Consider the following 24,814-nt stretch of genomic DNA (forward strand, 5'->3'; position numbering starts at 1 on the left):
ATATATATATATATATATATATATATATATATATATATATATATACATATTACCTAGGCCTCTGACTTCCAAGCCACCTCAGATGCCTGATGGCATTCAGACTGCCTAGAATCTGAAGCTGAGAGTTTGTGTGTCCATGAAAAGCAGCCAACTAGCTGTAGGCTGAGGCCAGCCTGGGCTTCCCCCTTAATGGCCTTATAGTTCCTTCCTAGTCCTTGAGTCTTCCAATCTGTGTCTTTTGGCAGATTCTACTGCCTAGCCTCCTCACTTTGCCCCTCCCAGCTACTAGCCTCACTACAGTTATTTGGCCACAATGATAAATCTACAGAGTTGCACAGTCCTTACATTTTTGTAGGCAATTTTATATTCACTACCTTATTAGATCTCACCCTGTGAAAGTGGCCAGCAGAGATTCTTATAATTCCCGCTTTACAGTTAGGGCCTCACGTTTGACTGAAGGTCACAGAGTGAAGACGTGGTAGAGCTATAGAGTCTTACTGTGTTTTAGGAGAAATATAGCTACTAATAACTCAAGACAGAGGGAGAGAACCAGAATTGGGATACAAAGAGTCTAGAAGCCAGAAGTAAAAACACAGGACTGCATGACATGGCAAGCAGTCATTATAGTGACTCTCTTCTTCTCATCTTCTCAGCCAGCTGTGGTGCATCTGCAGGGCCAAGGGTCAGCAATTCAAGTCAAAAATGGTAAGAATCAAAGTAGTCTGTCTCCCTCCTAGGAGTTTCTCCCTTCCCTCATTCCCAGCCTCCAAATAATCAGCCAGCCCAGCTCCTCCCTAGTCCCTGAATAGCCTTGGCATAGAAGGGCATTTCCTACTCCGTCGTGCCCTCTACTGGTCGTCCTAAGTAACTACTTGCACCAAGACCAGATGCTACACCCAAATTGCGTTTAATTTTGTTTTTTGCAGTATAAGGGGGCAAACCCAGGGCCTCGTGAATGCTAAGCAAACATACTGCCTTTGAACTGCATCCTCAGCCCCTAAATTACATTTTGAATCCACTAATGTGGGATCTGAAAGGGACTTGGGAAACCACCAACTTGACTGCTTTGATGGTTATATCAATCACCATGGAAATATGTGTAATTTGATAAGCACTTTCACAGTGCAAACTAAGGAAGTTAGAACTATATTAAATAAATTATTTTGTCTGACTGCTCTATACAGAAACTGGCTGGAGAGAGTGCTCCCCCAGAGAGGGGACGTGTTAGTGTCTAGGAAGCAAGAGACACTAATGTCTATCAAAAGCAAAAACATGTTAACAGGGTTTAAAATGCTGATTTTATTTTATACCTTCATTTATGAGATGGGGAGACAGAGTCTCCCAAAGAGACTAGAAATACCAAAGTAAACCATACTGCCTCATGGTAATTTAGAATTCCCAAATGGTTTGTCTTTTTATTTAACCTTCACAACCACCCTATGACATAGGTGTTGCAATGCTCCTTTTTGTTTTGGTTTTTTTTTTCAGCAACAGAAACTAAAGCTCAGAGAACTTAATTTAACTAGCCCAAGATTTTGTAGTTAGGAGCTGAGATTCAAAAGCATATCTTTCTAGCTCTCGGCACTGTGCTATGCTGCTTCAGTGATGTGTGTGTACACTCCACTGAATGATTAGGTTCATTTTCTTCCCCCAAAGAGACATGAACATTCATTAAAGAACGGCGCTTTGAAATAATGTCCAGTCTCCAGGGTGCCCAAAGCCTAAAATGCATGAACCCCCAGGAGTCTTGGAAAGCAGCAAGCCAGCTAACATAGCAGCTACTTACAGAGCTTGGAGTGGAAGGGAGGCACTGTGAGCAGACACAGTAAATGAAGGTTACAAAACCTCTGCTTGGGGACAGCTTCTAAGAGCACAGTCAGTCCTGAAGTGTCTGTGCTGAGCTCCTCTCACCGTTGGGCTTGGCTGCTCCCTCGACTGTCACTTGAACACCCAGCCTAACAGCCTCCCGAGTACAAGTCGGAGTAGAGGAAGAGGAAAACACTAGCAGCCCCATGGGAGGCCAAGCACTGTGGGACCCGGGCTCTTGGGTAGGCCATGGTCACCATCCTTCCTGGAGGAACGTGGTCAGACAGAAAATAGATTTGTTTGGGTATCTAAGTGGCGGCCCTAGAGTTCATTCTATAGCAGAAGCTGTTCAAATTGCCCCCACTACCATAACAGAGCAAGATAATTTCCAGTCCCTGTGGCAAAATCCCAGTAGTAGTGTCTGCTGACAGGCAGACAAGAGGAGCAAGGCCACAGGGAGAGGATACTAGGCAGATCCAGGACTTAGAGAGGCGGACCTTCTGAGACTGGCCAAGAATGGATGCTTAAAACATAATGTTTTTGTGTGAAGACCAAAGGGCCGAGAGAAAATGCCTCTGTGAACTTAGTTTCCCCCTTCTTATGGTAGGAAGGAGCAACTTTCTATCTGCAGGATGAGAGGAGAAATATTCCTCCATCCTCTCATACTTCTGTCCCCAGCTGAATTAAGGATATGAAACGAGGGCTTTGCCAAGGCTACCTCAACTCCTAGGCACATTCAATCTCCTGAAACCTGGCAGGCTCTCCCCCGGCACTGTAAAGCTCACCCTCTTGTTTGATTAAGTGGTTTCCTGGGGCCCTCGGAGGCTTCCCAGAAAGGAGTGGGTGTGGAGGAGCCATAGAGAAGAATCTATTAAGAAGAGACAAAAGCACAGGAACCTCTGAGACAAGAGAGGAATTCGGGTGATATTGCTAGCAAAGTGAAATTGAATACTAAGACTTAGCCTGCCACTCAGTGTCGGGATTTTGTCTGTGCAGTCACCGTAACAACAGAGAAAATATGGTTCTGTGCCTACTCTCCTCTTTCACCATCGCCACCTCAAATTTCAGATAGAAGGTAAAGAGCCTTATTGATGGAATGGTCAAAGGACAAAGACTGATATGTCCCCAAGCCAGCCAGGAAGCCACTTTACAAACAGTACACCCTTCCTGCTTCCAAAATGTTCTTTTAAAGTCTTGGCCCTTGAAACTTTTGTGGTCATTGGTGTTAGATAGGGTTGGTGAGGAAGCGGGGTTACTGCTTGGTATTTATTTCTGTTGCCTGGATTATTTTGACATGTACTGAGTGACTGCCCTTCTCTCATACTGAGATCTTTCAGGTGGAGTGCTCAATGACTGGTCTCGCATCACTATGAACCCTAAGGTGTTTAAGCTACATCCCCGCAGCGGGGAGCTGGAGGTACTGGTGGACGGCACCTACTTCATCTATAGTCAGGTAGAAGTGAGTACGGTCTTAGGCCTAACTCTTCTTATATCCAGGGTGCAGATATGGTGCAGGCCACCTAGGGGCACTGTGGAGCAAGCCAAAACCATCCAATGGCTAACTTCTTGCAGTGCTGGGGAAAGGGGTGGCGGATTTCACACTGGGAGGGAGTTGAAGGGAGGAAAAGACCAATAAACCCATTTCATTTTTTCCCCTAGAAAACTTATCACTGAAAAACTGTAAAGAGGCCTCTCCAACATCCTGCTGTCTGATCCCCTCTTGCAGGGCCCAAGGCCCTCATTTCCCCTCTGAGTTGTTTGGTTCCACAGACGGACCTGACCTTGCGCTAAGTTTTTAAGACTAAGTTCCAGAGCTGCAAAGACCCCTCCCCACAACACTGCTAGCTTGGGCGTGATAATGAACAGTGCTCCTGTGAACCTTCTCTCTACCTCAAGAAGATTTCTGACTGTCTTTCCTTCCTCTTTCTCCTATTTGTTTCTGTCTGTTTCTGTTGTTGTCACCTCCTTCTTGCTGTCATTCTCCCAGACCTTTCTCCCCTCCACTTTTGTCCTTCTCCTGCCCTGGGCCCATTCCCCAACAGGTCTGCCAGAGGCCATTCATTTCCATCCCTCATTGTGTGCCTCCATCGGGGCTCTCCTCAGGGCTACAAGTACATAGGCCTTGAGGTCAGGGTAATCAGGAGGTAGGCAGCAAGCAGGGAGATGAACGGAAGGACTATGCAACTGACAAATGGCTCTCAAGAAAAAAAAATATGACTAGAGAAGTTGGGTTAACCAGCACTGGTCTGGCACACAGAGTATCCGTTCATTGCTTGGTCCTGACCCAGGAAATGATGTGCCATTTAAATATGTTACTTCCAATCAAGGAGCCTGTGGAGTCACTTTTATGGAGTAATTTAAGGTATCAAATGAAGGACAGTCCTCATTCCTATGGGGCACTGTGGGCATAACCCCAATATCCTGTGGACTAAATTCCATTTAGTAGTAGTGATGAAAAATCAGAGCTGAGGGTGGGATGTGCTGGCGAAAGGTAATGAAGGATGGAGATTAAATGTCTGGACTCAGGAGAGGATTAGGAGTAAGTGGTCCACGTGAGCTAAGAAAGTCTCCATGAGGCCAGGCTATTGGCTATACTTCCTCCTGGCCACAGAATGAAGTTAGGTGCCTAGGATTTGCATCCCGTGTCTCAATGGATACGGATACGCCAGCTCCCCATCTCTCAGGATCTGCTTCTTCGGTCAGCAAGAGAGGGCCGAGCTGTGCTGAGTCTGTGAGAGGCCTGCAGGGCAGCAGAGTAGTACACTGGGAGCTTAGGGGGCTCCTGTTCACAGCCTAGAGAAATGACAAGTCAGTACTGCGACCTCCCTGGGGCACCAGGGCTCTCTACGTGTATTCCTAAACTGTGTTTAGTGTGGGAACAGGAAGTTGGTGTGTCCAGAGCATTGATTAAGCACCCAAGGAGTGTGAAGCACTGCTTCGTGCCAGGGTCGTGGAGTGGAGCCAGTGAAATGGCTCATAAGGCAGCTCTCGGCCTCAGGGAGTCCGTAAGAAAGGTTTGCTCAGCCCTCTGAACCCATGGAGTAGGGGGAGGGCAGTGGGATCCTGTCACCCTGCTGTTCCCTGCCAACCAACAGGCACACTTTCAGGTGGCACTGCCCCTGCACAGGGTATACTGGCAGCTCATCTGAGGAGGTTCTATCTGCTCACCAGGGGAGGGCCCCACCCTCTTTTTCCTCTCTCCCCCAATCCCTTCTTGTTGCCTTTCACCCAGGTCTACTACATCAACTTCACTGACTTTGCCAGCTACGAGGTGGTGGTGGATGAGAAGCCCTTCCTGCAGTGCACCCGCAGCATTGAGACAGGGAAGACCAACTACAACACTTGCTATACTGCAGGCGTGTGCCTCCTCAAGGCCAGGCAGAAAATCGCCGTGAAGATGGTGCACGCTGACATCTCTATCAATATGAGCAAGCACACCACCTTCTTCGGGGCCATCAGGCTGGGCGAAGCCCCTGCCTCCTAGATCCTCCCATTCCATCCTGGCCCATGCCCCTGCCCCAGGTTTGGGAGCCAGGACTCCCAGAACCTCTAAGTGCTGCTGTGTGTGGAATGAGGTATATTGGCGTTGCAGCCACAAAGAGAAATGCCCCGTGCTATTTATTCCCCAGTGACTCCAGGATGACAAGGCCTATGTGACTTCCCAGAATGACCTTGAGTTGCCAGGACAGTTGATGGAACCCCAGGATTGTCAAGAAGCAGAACCTTCTTAGGCTCCCTGCTGACTGGTTTATGGTGACTCCTCAACCCTTAGGTCCCTCATCAGATGTATCATTTGTTGCACTAAAATGAGGATCCAAGACAATAGGCCACAAAAAGCAAAGGTGCACTCCAGATTCTAGGGGTGATGGGGGGCTTCTTCTCTCCTGGCTGGGGCTAGCATTAGGTTGCAACTTAAGGAGAGGGTCAGGTCAGAAGAAGGCAAGTCCTTGTGGCAAAGACCTGGGCAATAACCTGCCAAGTAAATATCCTTGACAGAAGAGTCATTCTTGCTGCATTGCACTATAACCTACTAGAGGCTCAAAGAAAACTTCCCACTCAGGCTGAGAGGTATACTGTGGCAGCTTGCTGGACTCCAGAGCTGGGAACTTTGCTTTGCCTTGGAATCATGCAGGAATGGCCGCATGACTGCCTATGTAAGAAGCTATAATTGGGGCCATGCATGTCTCACTGTGTTTACAGCTATGTTCCACTCTCAGAAAACTCCCTGGAGTCTTCCCACCTGTCACCGCCCACCCCAGTCTGACTAGAAATTCTATCTTCTTTCTCCACGGTGCCTACCTCTGCTTAAGACAGGTGCTTCATGGTGTACTCTTTAAATTACTTGGGCACAAAGAATTTTCCATTGATTAGGCAATACAATTATTATTCATCTAATTCTAATCAAATTGGGTCTGGGAACTGATGGCTAAATTGGATAACCTCCAAACCCCCTTAGAGTTTGAACATAGGTGGCGCCCAACAGTCGCCTGCCACAGTAGATTCTGGAATTCCCAACCCCTAGACTCCCTTGGGCATCAGCACAGTATACCTTTTCTACCTTTCCCAGGGAGGGGGAGAGAGTGGTGATAGGACAGGAAATGTTGTCCATGTCTGTTGAAACCCAAGCTCTTATCTGAAAGACCAGCAGGCCATGGTACACTAGCCCAGTCTTTCTGTGGCGCTTTCCTAGAGCATCTGTCTGGCTATTGAGCAGGGCTCTCACACCTACTTCAGAGCCAAAGGTACCTCCACCAATTTTCCGGCATTGTCTTATGCTAGGTTCCTGAGACTTCTTTCCAATTGCCTAGCTTCAGGCTACTAGGCACAGCCTAAAGCTGGAAGGATCAACCTGGTCCAGCCTGTTCCTCTTGCTCCTGAAATGGATTTCATTTTGAGGAGATAGGGAATACATCCCTGAAATTCATCAAGAATATCAGGTACTGAGTTCTCAGCTGTACCTCCATTTCCCAGTAGCCACATTGCTTGGTCCTTCAAAGGTCAGGACAAGAGGCCAGGGCTCCTTTATGCAGTGCTACTACTGACAGCCTTACAACCAGAAATGAGGTCAATTTTAGACATGCATCTTCCCCTGGAGGCCTTGAACAATCAGCAGTGGTAGCAAGAACTAACAGACCCTCTCCTTAGTGTTTGAAGGTTGCTTCCTCTTAATTTCCTTTGAAGAAGATGGGGCAGAGAATTATCACAGTTACCATTGTATAGTTATGGCTGGGAGAGAAATCGCTTTCACTAAGAACTTACCCATAAGTCACAGACCTTAGCTTTTAGTGAGGTCTGACTCCCAAGCGAGTGTCTTACCTACCACACAGAACACTGTGTGGAATTCGGGTTCAGAAAGAAAAATTAAAAGTGATCACCTAGAACTGACATCATTGCAGAGTCCTAGGGAGAAACCTAGCAATGCTCAATGCTATGGTACTGCCTGTTCTCTTGGCTGCCACAGGCTCTGTGGAGGAAGTCTTGGGTGTTTTCTAATCCTGAGCTGAGCTCAGGGACCCACAGAACTGGTAGCCTTCATGACTGAAATTTCACCCATCTGATAAAAGCAGCAACCATCACACAAGGAGCTGCTATGTGGAGCAAGGTCTTCTGTCTTCCATTCCTGGCCCTAGCTACTAGTTCCAGGAGCCAGTTTGCTTCCTGGGGTTAAGTGTGACTCCTTCTCCCCTCCTGCCGTATTACAAAGGCCTTAATGTTGCCAGAACATCTTCCTCATGTTGATATTGAGAGGTTGCCCTCTCAAGAATGGAGGGAACACCTAAGAGCACCATTCCAAAGCCAGATGGCTGTGGAGAAATAGAGGAAGTTTTCTAACTGTGCCCCTGCAGGACATGCCAACCCCATCATATGCTCTGTGAATGGAGATCATAGGAGAAGTGGGCTTCTCACTACCCTTTCTTCATTCTGAATCCTCACAAGGAGCCCCAGATGAAGAAGGCTGGGGGAAGGAAATAGGACAGAATGGGGGGCCTGCTGTGCTGTGCTCATTGGCAAAGTAATGAAGCATTTACTGATAGGAAAATAGGGATATAGATTTACAGTTTGGAATTGTCGTGATGTGAAGTTATCCCAAGGTTAGCATAGAGAATGGGATGGGGACATGTTTGTGTAAGCAGATGACATGTTAGAAGAAAAATTGCACAGCAGGAACCTCTACCAGCTGCTTGAGCTTCAAAAGCCAAACTGGCACAAAATTGTACCTGCTGGATGTTATTTGGCTACTGGTTCCCTGGAAGATGTATCATTTGCCTTAGTTGCCCCATACCCATCCCGAGCCTAATCTCTGCAGCTTAGTAAGAAAAGGCTAAAGACCCTAGAGACAAACAAGGGCTTTGGTCCTCATGTGAGTGCTTGCATTTTATACATCTTCTAGGGGATACAAACAGATGTTGAGAAATCTTTGACCTAGAAAGGCTTTTAGAGGGAATGCAACCCAACCTACATCCCATCCTGTTACTCATGCGATTGATGTCCAGACAGGGAAACTGGCCCACCCAGACCCCCACCTCCAGACTCAGCAGGAGGAGGAGGCAGAGCAAACTGTCCCATGGAGCCTCCTCTTTCATACACCCACAGACTCAAAGCTAGAAGTGTTGATCTCCCTTCAGGAGCCTGGTGAGGCAGGAAGTGTGGCTACAATCTCCATCACAACTTGCCTCCCCCACACATAGTCCTCCAAGATATTTGTGCACCTCCTGCCTCTGGGCTGGAAGCTTTAAGCTGGCTCTGAGCCAGACAGATTTTAGGCCTCTCTTGTGTTGCCTGAGGTCCCACCCTTGCCTGGGCTTTCCCTGGGCCATGCCTACCACAGAACCTGATTTGTTTTCTTAATTCATTTCAGGGCTCTCTCCAGGAGAGGGTGAGGTGTGTCATTTCTTTCTTCAAAAAGCTTCCAGCTGATGAGGATAAGGGGAGAATGGCTTGGAGCAGGCCCAATGCTGCTTTGGGGAATCAGCATCCTGTGTGAGATACTGTGTATAGAAACTATATATATAATGTATATAAACAGGGATGTAAGTTTGTGTAAATTAATGGTTTATTCTTTGCAAATAAAGTGCTCCCCTCACCATCTTTGAAGTTATCTTGAGCACATGCTTCTTCATAAATAATGATGCCACCACAAATGGGGACCAAGAAACCCACCTTGGTGAGAGCACCAGAAGGAAGCTGGTCCAAAAGTTCTATCCGTGTATCCCACATGGTCTCTTTGCACTAAACTACATACCTCCACCCTATTCACCTTTAGCTTTTCTAGAACTACAAGTCTCAGGGGCTCAATGTGTTGCCAGAAGGCATATTGCCACAAGAACACACAGCATGGGGCTACTTTCAACTTGAGGGTGACATCTACAACACTCCAAGCCTTCCCCAAAACGGCTTGGAGACATCCAACCTTAGACTCAATTGATATACAAATTGACTCATTTGCTGACAAAACAAATGCCCAAGGATGTTAAGTAGCTCCCCTAAGACCACTCAACTATTAAGTGTCTCAGCCTGGCTTGTTCCCTGGTAGGCTTACCACTGTGCCTTGCTGCCTCGACTGCCTGACCCTATGCTGCTTGCTGGAAGGTATTCTAAGGAAGATGAGAAGAATAGCAGCCAGTAACGAATAGGCAACTCAGAATAATTATAGGAATGTCTCACAACCCCAGCAACTTTGGCCAATTATGGAGAATATGACCCTCAAGTAATGTGAATGAGCCCACAATGGCCAGATAAGCATGGCTCAGATACTGATACTCGGGTTGCTCCTCTCGCTGCTTTGGAGAGAGAATTTCAGTTAAAGAAGCCTGGAAAACTTAAGAACACCTTTGGATGTCGCTCAGTGGTAGACCAAATCTTTAGTTTAAGACCCTGGATTTGATGCCTGCACCCCTTAATAATAATAATAATAATAATAATAATAATAATAATAATAATAATAATAATAATAATAAATACCTTATGGAAGAAGCTCAAGGAAAGTAGAACCTCTGGCACAAGAAACAGCACAGGCAGAAAGCAGCAGGAGACCACGCCTTTTGCCATGCCATGTACAGACACATGAGATAGGCATTCAGGACAGAGGGAGAGTGTCACACTGTAGTAAGTACACAGAATGTCTTAAACCAACTTGATAAACTTGATGCGAGTAAATAATTGGACCAGATGACATCCATCCAAGAGGGCCTATGTACCAAATTGTGTAATATGTGATTGCAACAACCACTGGGCTAAGAGTGTGAGAGACTTGCCACTCTGAAACTCAGAAAGCAAGTTCATGGTTACTGGAGGTCAGGTATCCCATGTGACTATCAAAGAGCAAAGTTAATGAGGCCAAACTAGTGTGTGCAAGTTTCTGAGGGGGAAATGGGAAATTAGGTCTAAACCAGTGACCATTCTAGTATAGCTTTAGGAGATGGGAGGTAGGTATGGACAAGGGTCACTAAGGTATATAAAATTACTTCACCATTCAACACGCTTCCCTGCACTTTCTTTTAGAAATTGAGACACCATGTACCTTAGGACATTGTTTCTTAGGAATTAGCTAGCCGGAGGAGAATAATTTTGTGTCACTCTCCAGTTAACATGTTTAGTCACATTCAGTAGCATTTAAATTTGACAGAAACCTTTGAGATAAGCAAGGGAAGGACTACTGTTAGTCCCATTTTACAGCTAAAGAAACAAAGATAAAAGGTGATGGATTGCCCTTAAACATCATAGATCTTGAATATGCTACTGACTGAACCCAATGTCTCTGGCTCTTGAAATACCCAGTCCTGTAAGAGTCTTGAAGCCAGGACAATGGCAGACACACAAGGATTTAGAGCCCTCCAAACAGAGCAGCCAGAGCACACAGTACCAGAGATGGGCTGTTTATTCTACCCGCAGGTTTCCTTGCTCCTAATGTTTTCATGAAAGTCCAGTGACTTCAGTGGACTTCTGCCTAGGGTCTTATCTTCTCTGTCTCAGGGGGAAAGGACAAAAACTATGGGAAAGAGAGGGAGGTGGGAAAGGATGGGCACAGAAAACAATCACATGGATGCACACCCCCACCTCCCTCCAGTGAGGACCAGTCAAGTCAGAGGTGAAGCTCCATAGGTAACTTTGGCCTGTTGTCATCAGTTCCACACCATCCAGTCAAGGGAATGTCTTTCAAACTATCACCAGCTCCTGGGTCTCTGAGATGCCAAATTTGGTCTTATGTTGATCAAACAATTTTCGTAGGGCGTCAATATAGAGTGTGTGGTATTTGGCCACAATCTCCTGGCTCGGATTCTCAATCTTGGGCAATGGTAGAGGTTCCCCGACTGCCGAAGGGAATGGAAAAGGGAAAAACGTCAGAATAGCTTACTCCTGGGCACAGCCTGGAGCCCAGCTCACCCTGACCCTCTTGTTCAACACTTCCTACCCAGCCTCCCTGCCTCCAACCACAGTTGGGGCTGAGGCTCAGCCACAGAATGGATCCTAGAACTTAAACTAAGCCTTCTAATAGAAGGGCACACTCACCAACAGTGGTTACTGGCTGAGAATAGGGTAGAAGGCCCCAGGAGTTCTTGGTGAGGCCACGCCCATAGAAAGCACAGGGGTAGATGTGTACCATCTTCTGGAACCACTTCTGGAAGCGATTGATAAAGCCCCCAGGAGTGAAAATGTGCTGATCGTAGAGGTCTGCCTCTCCAAAGGCATAAGCGGGGATTAGAGACACCCTGCAGAAGAAGATATGCTAAACACCAACATCCCCTGAGTTTACCTACAGGCTCCCTAGAACTCAGTCCATCTATAGCAAGGACCCAGCTAACTATGGTGCCTAGACTAGACTGCCTTTAGGGACAAAGCAGCAGCTTCTACAAGGAAGCATGCGCAGTGATTCCTTGGAATGCCCAAATCTGAAGCACTTGTCTCGAAACGCCCAAAGTCCATTTCATAGGCTTTCTTCCCCCTTAGGCCACATGGTAAAAGGTTTGGCTTTCTCTGCCGTAAGGTGCAACCCCAGTCCTTTTGTAGAGAAATTGACTATGCAAAGCCTCCAGGACAGCCCCCTGCACAGCTCTACTGCAACCCATAGGTGGGCTTTCCCCTTTATACTTTATTTTTAACGGACAAAATTGAATACAATTTGTACACAGAAAGCTTGGGAGGTAGCTCAGTTGGGAAAGTGGTTTCTATGAAGGCATGAGGGCCTGAATTTAGTGACCAGAACCCACATTTAAAAAAAAAAGAAGAAGAAGCCAAGTATGGCAACATGGTTGTAATCCAAGTGCTAGGGAAGTAGAGATGGGTGAATCTTTAAAGCCTATTGGTTCAGCCTACTCTACCAAGTAAATTCCAGGCTAGTGGCCTGTCTCAAAACAAAAAGTAAACACACACACACACATATATATACACACACAAGCACACACATGTACACACTGTTATGTTGGCTCTATTTAATAACAATTGTTTGCATATTTCTTCCTTACTTCCTCAAAGCCCAGTATTCTTCCCGGCTGAACTTTTGGACGGCTTCCCCACTCCATCCCACCCCAGGTCCCCCTGCAGCTATCCTTACCCATGTCGAAGGGCTGTGCGCACAAAGCCTTGCCGCTTCTTCAAGAACAGGGTGGTAGAGCCTGGCGTGCTGTATCTGCACTCAGCCAGGCCCCCAACCACCACCACAAGCATGTTGCCTGTGCCCTTCTGGGTAAGCAAAAAGTCCATGGAAGATCTACTCACAGAGCAGGACCCTAGTGTGCAGAAGAAGCCAAAGGTCAGTGGTTACTCACCGAGCCCTGTAAACTATCCCTCCCCACTACCATGACTACAAGGAGCATCTTCCCCAGCCTGGAATTTGGAGAAGCTGGTGGTTGGCACCTGAGACAATCTTGGATTTGACCTTGCTCCCACACATCCTCTAGGTTCTCCTTATGGTAACCTCTATGTGGCCCTATCCCTTACGAGCCACTCACCTGTAGACATTACATACTCTCTGAGGAAAGGCACCCAGAAAAAGGCTCCTAGTGTGAGCATATAAGGAGTGATGCCAGGAAAGGTCTTGGAAAAGCCTGTTGTGTCAGTGGCAAAGTGACCAAAACATGAATGGGCCATGAGCCCATGAGGATGGCAGACAAGGATGTAGTTGTGGTCGGGTGAAATATCTTTCGTCTTCACCATCTGTAGAGGAAAGTGGAGATGGGAGAGCTGGAGACAGAGAAAAAGACTTCTCTTTTGGCCAGAGAATTGGAAGAGAAAGGACTGTGAATTTCAGCAATTCAGGCTGGGCAGCGTGCATGTCCAGGAGTCATTGGTTTCCTGGGCCCCCATGTGCCTGTACCCTGTACCCCAATTCTGACCCAAATGCTCACTCAGTGAGCCATTTAGGTCTATGTGGCTTACCTTGAGTGGGAAGTAGTCACTGTAGTGTTTCCACAGACGCCACTTCCTCACACAGGTGAACCGGCGGCCACCTGAAAGCACAGAAGACTTCTGTCCACCCTGCTGTCCCTTTCTGGGCTCCTTTGGAGCTACCGTGGGGTCCTCTAACTCTCTGCCGCTTCCTGTTCCCCTACATGGAAATTAGAACAGGCATATCCAGACCAATCTACAATAGGCCCAGCCTCTGCTTCATTATCCCAACCCAACCCTACCTTCCTCTTGCCAACACCAGTTCCAAGACCTTAAAAGGACCTTAAAAGCCTCAGCTTTCCTAGCCCAGGGAGGGACAGGCTGAAGGATTGCCTGGAAATTAGCCAGAGCCTCTCAGGATTAGGAGAGGAGCAGGGGGAATACATGGCAGTACATCCCTTACCTCGCTCAGGGGTCTTCCAGTCGAAAGCCAACCAGGTGAGCATCAACACGGTGACAGGCCAGTATGATGTGAACACCACCAAGTAGAGGTTGACAAGGATCACAGTGGTGACTAGAGGGAACCCAGCCCAAAATCAAGGAATTGTAAACAGTCCTTCACATTAAAAGTCCCCCTGCTGAGTTCTGTTCGCCTCAAGATCACACATACACACGCACACACACACACACACACACACACACACACACACACACACACATACACACACTGACCTAGGCCTATTCAACAGTCTCTTCCTCCTTACAGGTGGCCCACATGGCCATGTACCTCATGCTGTCCCCCTTGACCATCTGAACCTGATTCTGGTCTGGAAGAAAAGTGTGTCCCTCATAGCTAAGCTTCAAACAACAATGAAGCCCCCCCCCCAGACCTGCCCCAGCACTGGGCTAGGCTCCGCAGATAGTCGGGGTCGGTTGGGGAGAAACCACTCATAGCCAGTGGGGGTCAGTGGGGGAGAAGCCACTCAGAGCCAGTGGGGGTCGGTGGGGGAGAAACCACTCAGAGCCAGTGGGGATCAGTGGGGGAGAAGCCACTCAGAGCCAGTGGGGGTCGGTGAAGGAGAAGCCACTCATAGCCAGTGGGGGTCAGTGGGGGAGAAGCCACTCATAGCCAGAGGGGGTCAGTGGGGGAGAAGTCACTCAGAGGCAGTGTGGGTCAGTGAGGGAGAAGCCACTCATAGCCACTGGACATTTGAAGTCTCAGAGCAGTTTTTCTCCAACTTATATTTTCTTCTCAACATCGACCCTTTAAGTCAGTAGTTCTCAGCCTGTGAGTCATAAACCCTACGGGGTCCAAGGGCCCTTTCGCAGGGGTCACCTAGGACCATTGGAAAACACAGATATTTACAGGAGCAAAATGACAGTTATAAAGTAGCCGTGAAAACGTTATGGTTGGGGGTCACCACAACAAGAGGAGCTGCATTACAGGGTCGCAGCATTAGGAAGGGTGAGATGCACTCCTGTAAGGTGCCAGAAAAGATGGAGAAAGCCAACACCTATCTTCACCAGATTAGAAGTACACAAAACAAAGAGCAATGATAAAGAAAAGCTGGACTAGAATAAGATAAGGGACTGTGCTCAGCTGAAGCACAATAGAATTCTATATTAGGAAAGAATGACTGAAGAGTGATAGGGTGCCACATTCAATGTAAGCAGCCAAGACTGATTTTGTGGGGAAGTGGGTCAAGATAGAGGTTACAAAAAACAAACCAAAATCTATAATAGAGTGAATAATTCTGTGTTGACTTCTTGTTGGAGCCTCATGAAAATGATTTAAATATTTTAGGATTATAGGCCCACAAGTAAAGAATCAGAAATGTGCCTACAGTAGATGAGAGATTTTGGTAAAACTTTTGCCCATGTAAAGTGAATGAAGAGATAAATAACAAGCTTAGAAAAAAAGCAAGTCGATCTCTCGAACCACCTGCAAAGGATATGCCTACAGGAAGTTGGCTTGCTTCTTTGGTAAAATAAGGAAAGACTCAGAATCTGGAGGATCAGGCATCCCAAGAGGTAGGGATGAAGCCCAGGCTCAAAACATCAGAAGCCAGGATGGATTCCTGACCTGACAAGAAATGAATTAGAACGATAGATCTTTTCTCTTCTTCTCAGTGGTTGACGGGAGAATTATTTGCTGAACATTTGAACTGAAAAGATTCCGGATTCAGGCACAAGTGATTTTCAACTTACAACAGTTTAACCTAACAATGTTTTGTTGTTTCTGGTGGTGGAGAGGCAACAGGAATCTGGCAGAAACTGTATTTTGCTCTTTTCCTGGGCTAGCAATATGTGGTACTGTTGTGTTTCTTGGCGGACAGCAACAAAAAGCCACATCTTCCAGTCAGCCACACTCCCATGAGGCTACAGGAGAATCCTGTGTTACTAAGCTATCACAGTAGATGTAGCAAACGTATTGTTTGTTGGTTAGTTTGTTGGCTTGCTGCTTTGAGACAAAGTCTCATAATACAATATGACAGCTCATGGCTAATGTAGTCATGATTCATGGAAGTTCAAACTTACTACATTTGGAGAACTTTTGCACTTACATGAGCTACAGCTGACACAGCAAAATTACTGTTGAAATGAGAGGACAGAGAATCTGATATGTACAGTCTCAGATAATTTGTCTCCCATGTCCTTTTTCTCACCCTGAATACTACTAGATAACATGCTTCATCAAAATGAGGGAGAATGCATAGAATTCACGGTGGAAATAAAGGTCTAACAAAGGAGGGAACCAAGGAGGGACAGGGCTGAAAACAAGCAAGCAAGACACCTAGGGTACCAATTTAAAGAGACTCCCAGTCTTGGCCACATTCAAGTTCAGCCTACTCTTTGCATAACCCAATAGTGAGTACCTTAAAATTTGCACACAAGTTGCTTCAAGCACTCTGGTTATAACAGCCAGACTGTAGTAGGAAGATGCTATTCTCCCTGAGTTCCAGCAATGCTGTTCTCAAGGAAAGAAAATGTGAGAGGTATCAAAGAATTCCCAGTGTGCTTGCAGATACTGAAAGGTTACTGTGTGTGTGAAATGTTTGTGCGTAAATTAGTAATAAGTACAGGATATCTAGTAAATGAAAAATGAGGGAGCTGGAGAGATAGCCCAACAGTTAAAAGCTCTTGATGCTCTTAGAGAGTTCCTAGGTTGGAGTCCCAGTACTTACACATCATGGTTCACAACCATTTCTAATGCTGTACATATGCATACAGGCAAAACATGCATACAATAAAGTGAAAATTCTTTAAAAATTATTAATTAAAAAATGAGTCAATTATTAGTTCCAAGAAAAAAAAAATCACACAAGAAAATACAATGTTGGTACACTATGTTTCCTAGTAGTCAGACATTTAACCCAAATTGTGCTATAAGAATTCTGGAAGGGGCCTGATGAAGTGGCGCATGCCTCTAATCCCAGCACTAGGGAGGCAGAGGCAGGCAGATCTCTGAGTTGAAGGCCAGCCTGGACTACATTGTGAGCTTTAGGACAGCCAGGACTATGTAGAAAGACTCTGTCTCCAAAAAGAAGAAAAGGCGGGAGGAGGGGGGGGGAAGGAGGAGAGGGAGGAAGAAAAAAGAGGAAGAAGAAAATACAACTTTGGAAGGAAAAGATAAAAATATCCAAGCAGTATCATATAGAGCTCAATTCTCATTTTCCATATTAGGAGGTCAACAGAGAATGCCTAAAATTACATCACACAACAACAGTGTTTAGAAATTCCATATAGTAAATTTCAGTATTTTTTAAAAACAACAAACTTAAAAATGACCATCGCTGGGGGACAGGGCACTGTGGGGAGCACAAAGGCCAGCAGTTGGAACCTCTGGACATGGGCCACAGAACATTTCTTGGATAATTAGAAGTGTGGGTCTCATCCAAAGGACACCTCATTTCTTTTAGGGTTTGCTCAAACTCATGCATGAGCTAAAGACATCTCATGGTGTCTTTCTTTTTTTCTCACTGGCTTTTTTATCCCCATATTACATTTATTCTCTGATTCCTTGACCTTTTTTCTTCTCCCCATCCCCAGCACGACTAGCCTTGTTCAAATGCCACCATTTCTCAATAGCCTCCTAACCTGGTATCACTGGTACCTCCTCTGGCTCTTTGTAATTGCTTTGCTTCAGAGAGCTACAATGGACTCTCCAACCCACAAGCCTCATGTCAGCGTCCATGTTAAACCCTTTTGTGGCTCCTAGTGACCTTGCAGAAGACTAAACTCCTTCCAACAGTTTTCAGTGCTATCTATAACCTCCCTGGACCCATTCCTCTAATTCTCCCCACCACCACCCCCTGTCCCTCCTTCCTTCAGTAAAAGTATATTAAGCAGCATTTCTGGGTTCGCTCCCAGCTCACTGAATCCCTGCCAGCCCTTTGCTTCCATTTGACTCTCATTTACCCTGGCCTTTTCAAGTGTGGTGCATTTACTCTTCCCAAGGCTCACCCCTTCCTTGGCTGCTTCCTATTGTCATTCAAGAATCAGATCAATCTGGGTGTGGTGGCACACAACTTTAAACCCAGCACTTTGGAAGCAGAGGCAGGTTAGGTAAGCTGGTTTACATAGTGATTCTGGGACAACTAAGGCTACATCATGAGACTAGTCCCAAACAAACAAACCAAGAAAAAAAACACCCAAACCCAAAACAAACAAAACAAAAAGCCCCAAACCAATCTAATTGCCAGTGAACATAAAGAAGATACTCAACCCCATTTTTAATTGAGGATTTTCAGGTTAAGGCTGTGGCTTATTTATCTCTTCAATCCACAGTAGCTAGGACTACATATAGTTTCTCTGAGCACTTGTCTTCCTGTGCTATGGCAGCCCCTGAAGCTACATTTTGCAGTAGACAATTGGCTGTGCCTGCACCAATCTGAATAATAGAGGGCACAGTGAGCTGAGACTCCTACCAATGGGTTTGGTGCATTTAGTGTGAACAAGAAATGATTATTGTTTAATTAAGCCACTAGAGGGTCACCTAGAGTATCCTGACAAATATACCGAAAATATACCAATTTCTCAAAGAAAGAGGACAAGTAGCTTGCTAAAAGTTGTACACATAATAAACAGTAAAGCTAGCATCTGAAGTTTGACTTCAGAAACTGTTTTCAACACCCATGTTATATGTATATTCCATGGCTTATAAGTATGTGGTGTGTGTGTGTGTGTGTGTGTGTGTGTGTGTGTGTTATACACATATATAATGTATGCCATTTAGGAGCTCTCTCTCTCTCTCTCTCTCTCTCTCTCTCTCTCTCTCTCTCACACACACACACACACACACACACACACACACACACACACCACACCACACCACACACTGTTAACAGCTATGTCTGAGGAGCGTGGCTGAAGATTGAGTGAGAACTAGTGAAGGAGAGAAGCCAGCCAAAATGTTCACACTTCCTGAACCTTCAATGAATAATCATTCTCCCCAAATTCAAACTGAGTTCTTTGACCCTGGAGACTTTGCTGTCTTGTGGAAACAGTTGCAGTGACGGAAAGCTGGATAGTAACAAGATTGGGGATAGAAGAACGAGAAAAACAATGCAGGTTGAACATCCCTAATCCAAAAAGTCCACATACAAAATGCTCCAACAGCTTAAAATATTTGAACACTGATATGACACTTCTACTAGAAAACTCAATACTTGACCTCATATCACTGTCAAAATACAGATATACAAAAATATTGCATAAAAAAATTGCCACAGACAGAAATTCAATCTTGGCAATACCCTGGTATGGCTCATTATGTGTTTGCAAATATTCCACCCTATTCCCCCCCCCCCAATTCAAAATCTGAAACACTTCTGCTCTCATGCATTTCAGACATGGATACATATCCGTTAAAGAGAAGCTTTGCAGGTGCCACAAACTCAAAGTTCTAAAAATCCTACAACACAAGCCAAAGCACCCTGTTCACCCGCTGAAGAAGCCCTGCCTGCAGCCAGAGGCATGACAGGACAACTGAGCTCGAAGCCAAACCAAGAGCTTGGCCCTTACTTTAAGAGAGGCCATTGTAAACTGGTCTTCGTTATCTTTCAGTCAAGAGCTTCTGCAAATGGAGAAGGCCCACCTGCCTCCTTCTAGACTCAGTAATAATAATATGATTCTTATTAAATAAGGCTGTGGCTAATTTAATCACTTCAATCCACAGTAGCTAGGGCTACATATAGTTTCTCTGTGCACTTGTCTTCCTGTGCTATGGCAACCCCTGAAGCTACATTTTGCAGGAGACTGTTGGCTGTGCCTGTACAATATTGTTCAATCTGAACAATAGAGGCCACAGTGAGCTGAGACTCCTACCAACGGGTTTGGTGCATTTAGTGTGAACAAGAAAATAGTCTCGCTAGACTGCCAGTCTAGTATGCACCAAGCTCCACACCCAACCTTCCAATCTGCAGGGAGCAGATGCAAAAGACAAAGAAAGGGACTCTCAGACAAAATGTTAGCCTTTGTGAGCTCAATGAGAGTCCAGCTCTTCCATTCCCTAGCTGTGTGAGCTTGGCCGATCATTTCTACTGCATGGAATTCACCTCTTTGATTATACAACGCAGATTATTAGCCACATAAGGTGATTAGACGAAAGAGGCTAATATAAGTTAGCTAATACTATGTGCTTGTTATTTAGCATTACATGTGTAGCCATCCTTATGACTTAAGATAAGCATCACCTAAAATGAAAGAATACATGTAAAAATAGTTGGGCCAAAATAATATAAATGGTTCTGGCGACTAACCATTTATACCCCTCCCACTCTGTGTCTTTAGTCTGGTTGTTGGTAGAGGGAAGAAATGACTACTGTACTATTCATTGGCGTGCTACTGTACCAGGTTCATATTCCCAAGGCCTACCTCTATTCTTCATTCCCAGAGTGCTGACAAGATCACTAAATCCATGCCCTTGACTCCTGTCAGTATTCACATGAACAACTACTGTTCAAACAAGAACTTTTTTCAGGCCCCCTCCAGCAGTGATGGTTATTTCCGGTATATAGAACACCATGGCCAACATATACTTTTTATGAAGGATCAATGGTATAGATGTTGAAAAATGGTAGATACATGGTTAAATTCCTCCAGGCAGCAAGTTAACAAAGACCCCTCTGCCATAAAATTAACCCATCACATTTTGCTTGATTTCCTGTGGTTGCAGCCACATCCCTCCTCTTGGCTTGCTTCAGTGAATTTGCTTGCCATGTCTCCATAACATGGTCTCTGCACTTCACTGTAGACCTTGTGGTGCTCACTAGGCAAATCTAAAGCAAGGCGCGTGCACGCGCGCGTACACACACACACACACACACCTGCACAGACACATGCACATCCATGTAGTCATGCACAGATACCACAAATACCCTGCCCATGTGGGTGGGGCCACAGGCCAGAGTAAACAACTGTTCTAGTTTGCCTCGAACAACACAAAGTTTGATCACTGAGCATCATACCACCCTAAACCCTTCAATACCAGGCAAACCCATGTAGTTGGCTACCCCAAGTAGCTTGAAGACTCACCTATAACCAAGGCACTGAGGGCCCACTGGAAAAGAGCAAAAACCTCCATGGCGGTCTTGAGGTCCTTCTTGGTGGGCCAGAACATGGTGCCCAGAATCTTGGTAGTTCCAGGTAGACGCTGTTTGGCTGTCCAGCCTTGAGTGCTCTGCAGTTTGCCATTTTGTCTCTCCTGGTCTTTCTGCTCCAACTGTTGCATACTCTCCGCCCCTTGTCCCACCCTTCCACAAGACTGCAGGGCCTCCTACCGCCTCTGCTTGTCTAATTCCTTCCAGCTGCCTACCCACCTGCACTTTTACCCATTTGAGTTCAGCCTGAGTTGGGATTGTGACACCCCCTTGCACACCTGGATAGTGGATAGATCCCTGATGTGAGAAGTGAGTGGGTGAAACAGGGTAAGAGAGCAACTGCCAAGGCCAGTCTGAAAATAGGGGAGCTGTGGGTGGGAAGAAATCCTGGACACAGATAGGAGAAACTCAGTGCCTACATCTCTGTAGGTCCAACTGTTGATGATCTTGGTAAGGGCATAGCTGGAAGGCCGACCAGGTCACAGGCTAGGTCTAGAAACACCTTCAGCCTTCAGGTCATTGCTCACAGGTCATTGCTCACATGTATAACTGTGGGCAGATAGTGGTGCTGAGCAAAATTCCTACTGAGTAGTTCCACAAATGTTGGTACATACTATGCAAAAGTTGTCTGTCATGACAAATCAGAACACTTGTTGCTTCTGCTAAGAATGACTGAGAAGTAATTTGATGGAAATTGGGGGAGGGGCAGTAATATTCTCAATATTTTGATAGGATTTTGAGTTGCACATATCAAAAGCACATGTTAAAATACAGTGAATGGGGCAGGGTGCAGAGCTCACGAAATGTTTAGAAACACTTGTTGGTCTTATAAATGACCAAGGTTCAATTTTCAGTACCTACATGGCAGCCCACAACTGTACATAACTCTAGTTCAAGAGGAGTCAACACCCTCTTTTGACCTTCTTGGGTACCAGGCTTTCAGATGGTTCACAAACATACCTGTGACCAAAACACTCATGAACATAAAAATAAGTAAATACTTTTTTAAAATATTTAAAAAAAAATACGATGAATGACTCAGGCTGATGAGAGGGCTCAGCAGGTAGAGGTGCTTACCACCAAGTGACAAGCAGAGTTTCATCCCCGGGACCCATGTGATAGAGAGAACTGGCTCCTTTAAGTTGTCCTTTGACTTCCATACATGTGCCTTGGCACGCTCAGACCCCATCTCAACACAATAAATGACTGCAATAAAAAGTGCTCTTTTAAAATGACACCTTTGGATGAGGGGGGCGACTCGGGGTTTCTCTGCTTAGCACCTGGAGCTATCCTGGAGTGTGCTCTATAGACCAGTCTCAAACCTACAGAGAGCCACCTGGCTCTGCCTCCACAAGAATAGTCTCTTTAAATGCAACACGTATATGTTTATAATTTCTGCATTTTACCACATGTAAATTTTACTTAAAGCATAACAAATATTGAACTTCTATCAATGCTGATGTGCTTGGGGTGAAGAATATGGTGTTTGCAACTTATTTTCAATGTATATAAAGTGTCTCTATGTGGGGATGTATTGAAGGACCAGTAGATGCCATATTAAATAGATCAAAATCTTGTCTGCATGGTTTCTTTGAAGTGTTCTATAGGTTCAACTTTTTATAATAGAATTTTGTCTTTTTCCAACAAGTCCCTTCGAAGTCATAGTAAAACATAAATTAAATTTAAAATCTGACTTCTCAGATTACATGCACCTGCATCACTTACATGCTTGTATATGTGTTCAAAAAGTAGATATGTCTGTAGTTGCCAACATGTTTGCTACATCTTCCTGTAAGATTGTGACATCTTCAAGTGTGAATACAGTGAAGATGCAATGAAGATTCTGTGAAGAGGTGGTGAAGATGCGGTGAAGATGTCAGCATGAAAGCATCTCTGTCCAGTCATGTGTGTGCTAAATATAAGGTCTGGGAAACTGTGAATGAAGAGAAGTCCTTCTTTGGACAATATAATTATTGATGGTATCGTGTGTGCCAGGCACTGTTCTACACAGCTGGGCTGTATTCAGGGAAGAAAATAAACCAAAACAAATTAATACTCTCATGAAGTTTGCATTCTGGTGAGGGAAGATAAATGATTGAAATTAACTACCTAATTAGAATATAAGGTGATATAACTTAGAGCAGAGAAGGAAAGATGCAGGCCACTGAGTTTTCACAGATTGAGAAGGGCTTGGGTAGGAAAAGCAGGGTTTGTAGTTTCAAAATGTGTGTTGTGTAAGGCCATGCTGTGAAGGTAGCTCTTGAGCACAGGTTTGAAAGGGATGAGGAAGCAGGTCGTGTAGCTAATGATCCAGGCAGAGGGACCAGTCAGCACCTAGCCCTTGAAATAAGGTGTGTTTGGCAGGTTTCCAGGAGCATCAAGAAGACAAATCAGTGACAGGAACTGAAAACATAAGGTTGGTGAGATCAGCAGGGCTCGCACTGAGAAAGGCCTTGTAGGACATGGAATGGACTTAGCTTTTCATTCTGACCAGAATGGAGAACTAATAAAGGGTTCTGAGCAGTAAAAGAAGATTGGATTATATTTTTGAAGGGGTAAGAAAGAAAGAGAGGATCTTTGAAGGGCTATTTCAATCATCCTTTGGGGCACGATGGTGCTGCAAGCTAAGTTAGCAATAGTGGCGGTGATAAGACATGCTCAGATCTTAGAGACATGTCTCTAATGTCTCTCCTAAAACAGAGGTCTTTACCACCTTCCCCTTTATGATGTCCATACACCTCAAGAGGGAGGTTATACTTCTGAATGCCTGCCATGAACCTTTCTCTGGTTTAGAGCAATTCTTACATCTGGTCTTAAGTCATGCAGTTCTGAAGGAAGCACACAGAGGATGCTGAGCACAGCCCACCTGCCCGGCTAGATTGCTGGTTCTGTGAAGGGCTGGAGAAAAGGGGGGATAAAAAAGGAATCAGTGCCAGTCTTCAAAATAGTCTGGAACCCAACACAGGGAGTCTACACTTTATATTATTGGCACTGAAGAGGTGCAGTCAACTTCTAAACAGGAAGGGTAACTTGTCTCAAATGCCAGGGATGGGCAACTTTGGAACAAGAGTAGCTCTCACAACTTTGCCACCTCTATGATTAACAAATGGCTCATCCCCTTCCCCTTTATTGCCTACTTGCAGTACCAGGTCCACTAGTACACAGAGTAAACGACTCCTGGTCTAAGTCCCCCTAAGGGCTTCTGGGGACTTGGCCAGCATAGAAAGACCTGTTGCTCCAGATCACCTCTTTATTTGACTTACATCATTGTTCAGGGTGGGAGTATATCACATCTGATTAAGATCCAGGCTGCTGTCAGGGAAACTTGATTGATTTGGGTTCTGGTAACATCTTTGAGATAGGTCTCATTGTATATCCCAGGCTGGTCTCAAACTCACAATCTTCATGCCTCAGCCTTCAAAGTGCCAGGATTATAGATGTGTACCACTACTACTGGCATGTTTGAGTAACTTTCTGAAACTATTTCCATTTGGGAAACACTGAGATAGGTGAGGGACAGAATAGGCATAGGAAGGCAAGAACAAGGCTGGCTTAGGGACCTAGTGTGCTGGTGCAAAAGAAGAGTCACTGTGATGTCCAAGATTCCAACTTTGTCTCAGTGGGCAGGAAGAAGGCCTTTCTACAAGGACACCGTTAGTGAGAGGGACCCATGACAAACAGGTCCTCTGACGAGTAGTAAAGGAAGCTGCTGGTTTGGGAAGTATGTACTTTCAACTCTGGGTTTCCAGAGACTTGTTCCAGAGGCAACTGTAGCAAAGAAGTAAAGGGAATGCTAAATAGAAGATTCTGGACTCAACACACCATCGTGAAACAGAGCACCAAGCTGGATGTGGTGGCGCACGCCTTTAATCACAGCACTTGGGAAGCAGAGGGAGTGGATTTCTGAGTTGTGGGCTAGCCTGATCTACATAGCAAGTTCCAGAACAGCCAAGGCTACACAGAGAGACTCTGTCTCACAAGGGAGAGAGACAGACAGACACAGACACAGACACAGACACAGACACAGACACAGACACAGACACAGACACAGACACAGACACAGACACAGGCACAGGCACAGG

The 24,814-nt window shown here is 45.6% G+C and overlaps 2 protein-coding genes across 4 annotated transcripts in view; one reads left to right on the forward strand and one right to left on the reverse strand.

Moving 5' to 3' along the window:
- Eda (ectodysplasin A) overlaps window positions 1-8,893 on the forward strand; it is a 365,333-nt gene extending 356,440 nt beyond the window's left edge. The window contains exons 6-8 of one of the 2 annotated variants that reach the window (XM_021187376.1): window positions 654-705; window positions 3,135-3,265; window positions 5,039-8,893. In XM_021187376.1, coding sequence (XP_021043035.1) covers window positions 654-705; window positions 3,135-3,265; window positions 5,039-5,290 — 435 coding nt within the window. In that variant the 3' untranslated portion in view covers window positions 5,291-8,893. The remainder of the gene's footprint in view (window positions 1-653; window positions 706-3,134; window positions 3,266-5,038) is intronic. The other variant, XM_021187377.2, reaches the window with a different exon arrangement.
- A 1,501-nt stretch (window positions 8,894-10,394) lies between these two features.
- Awat2 (acyl-CoA wax alcohol acyltransferase 2) overlaps window positions 10,395-24,814 on the reverse strand; it is a 42,365-nt gene continuing 27,945 nt past the window's right edge. Inside the window, exons 1-7 of one of the 2 annotated variants that reach the window (XM_021188406.1) lie at window positions 20,668-20,797; window positions 13,595-13,705; window positions 13,183-13,253; window positions 12,756-12,960; window positions 12,359-12,533; window positions 11,317-11,516; window positions 10,395-11,117 (exon numbers count right to left, since the gene is read on the reverse strand). In XM_021188406.1, the coding sequence (XP_021044065.1) occupies window positions 10,963-11,117; window positions 11,317-11,516; window positions 12,359-12,533; window positions 12,756-12,960; window positions 13,183-13,253; window positions 13,595-13,705; window positions 20,668-20,752 (1,002 nt within the window). In that variant the 5' untranslated portion in view covers window positions 20,753-20,797 and the 3' untranslated portion in view covers window positions 10,395-10,962. Of the gene's footprint in view, window positions 11,118-11,316; window positions 11,517-12,358; window positions 12,534-12,755; window positions 12,961-13,182; window positions 13,254-13,594; window positions 13,706-20,667; window positions 20,798-24,814 lie in introns of those variants that run through there. The other variant, XM_021188407.1, reaches the window with a different exon arrangement.

Source organism: Mus pahari, chromosome X (assembly GCF_900095145.1).
Source record: "Mus pahari chromosome X, PAHARI_EIJ_v1.1, whole genome shotgun sequence".
In the NCBI taxonomy this organism is placed as follows: Eukaryota; Metazoa; Chordata; class Mammalia; order Rodentia; family Muridae; genus Mus; species Mus pahari.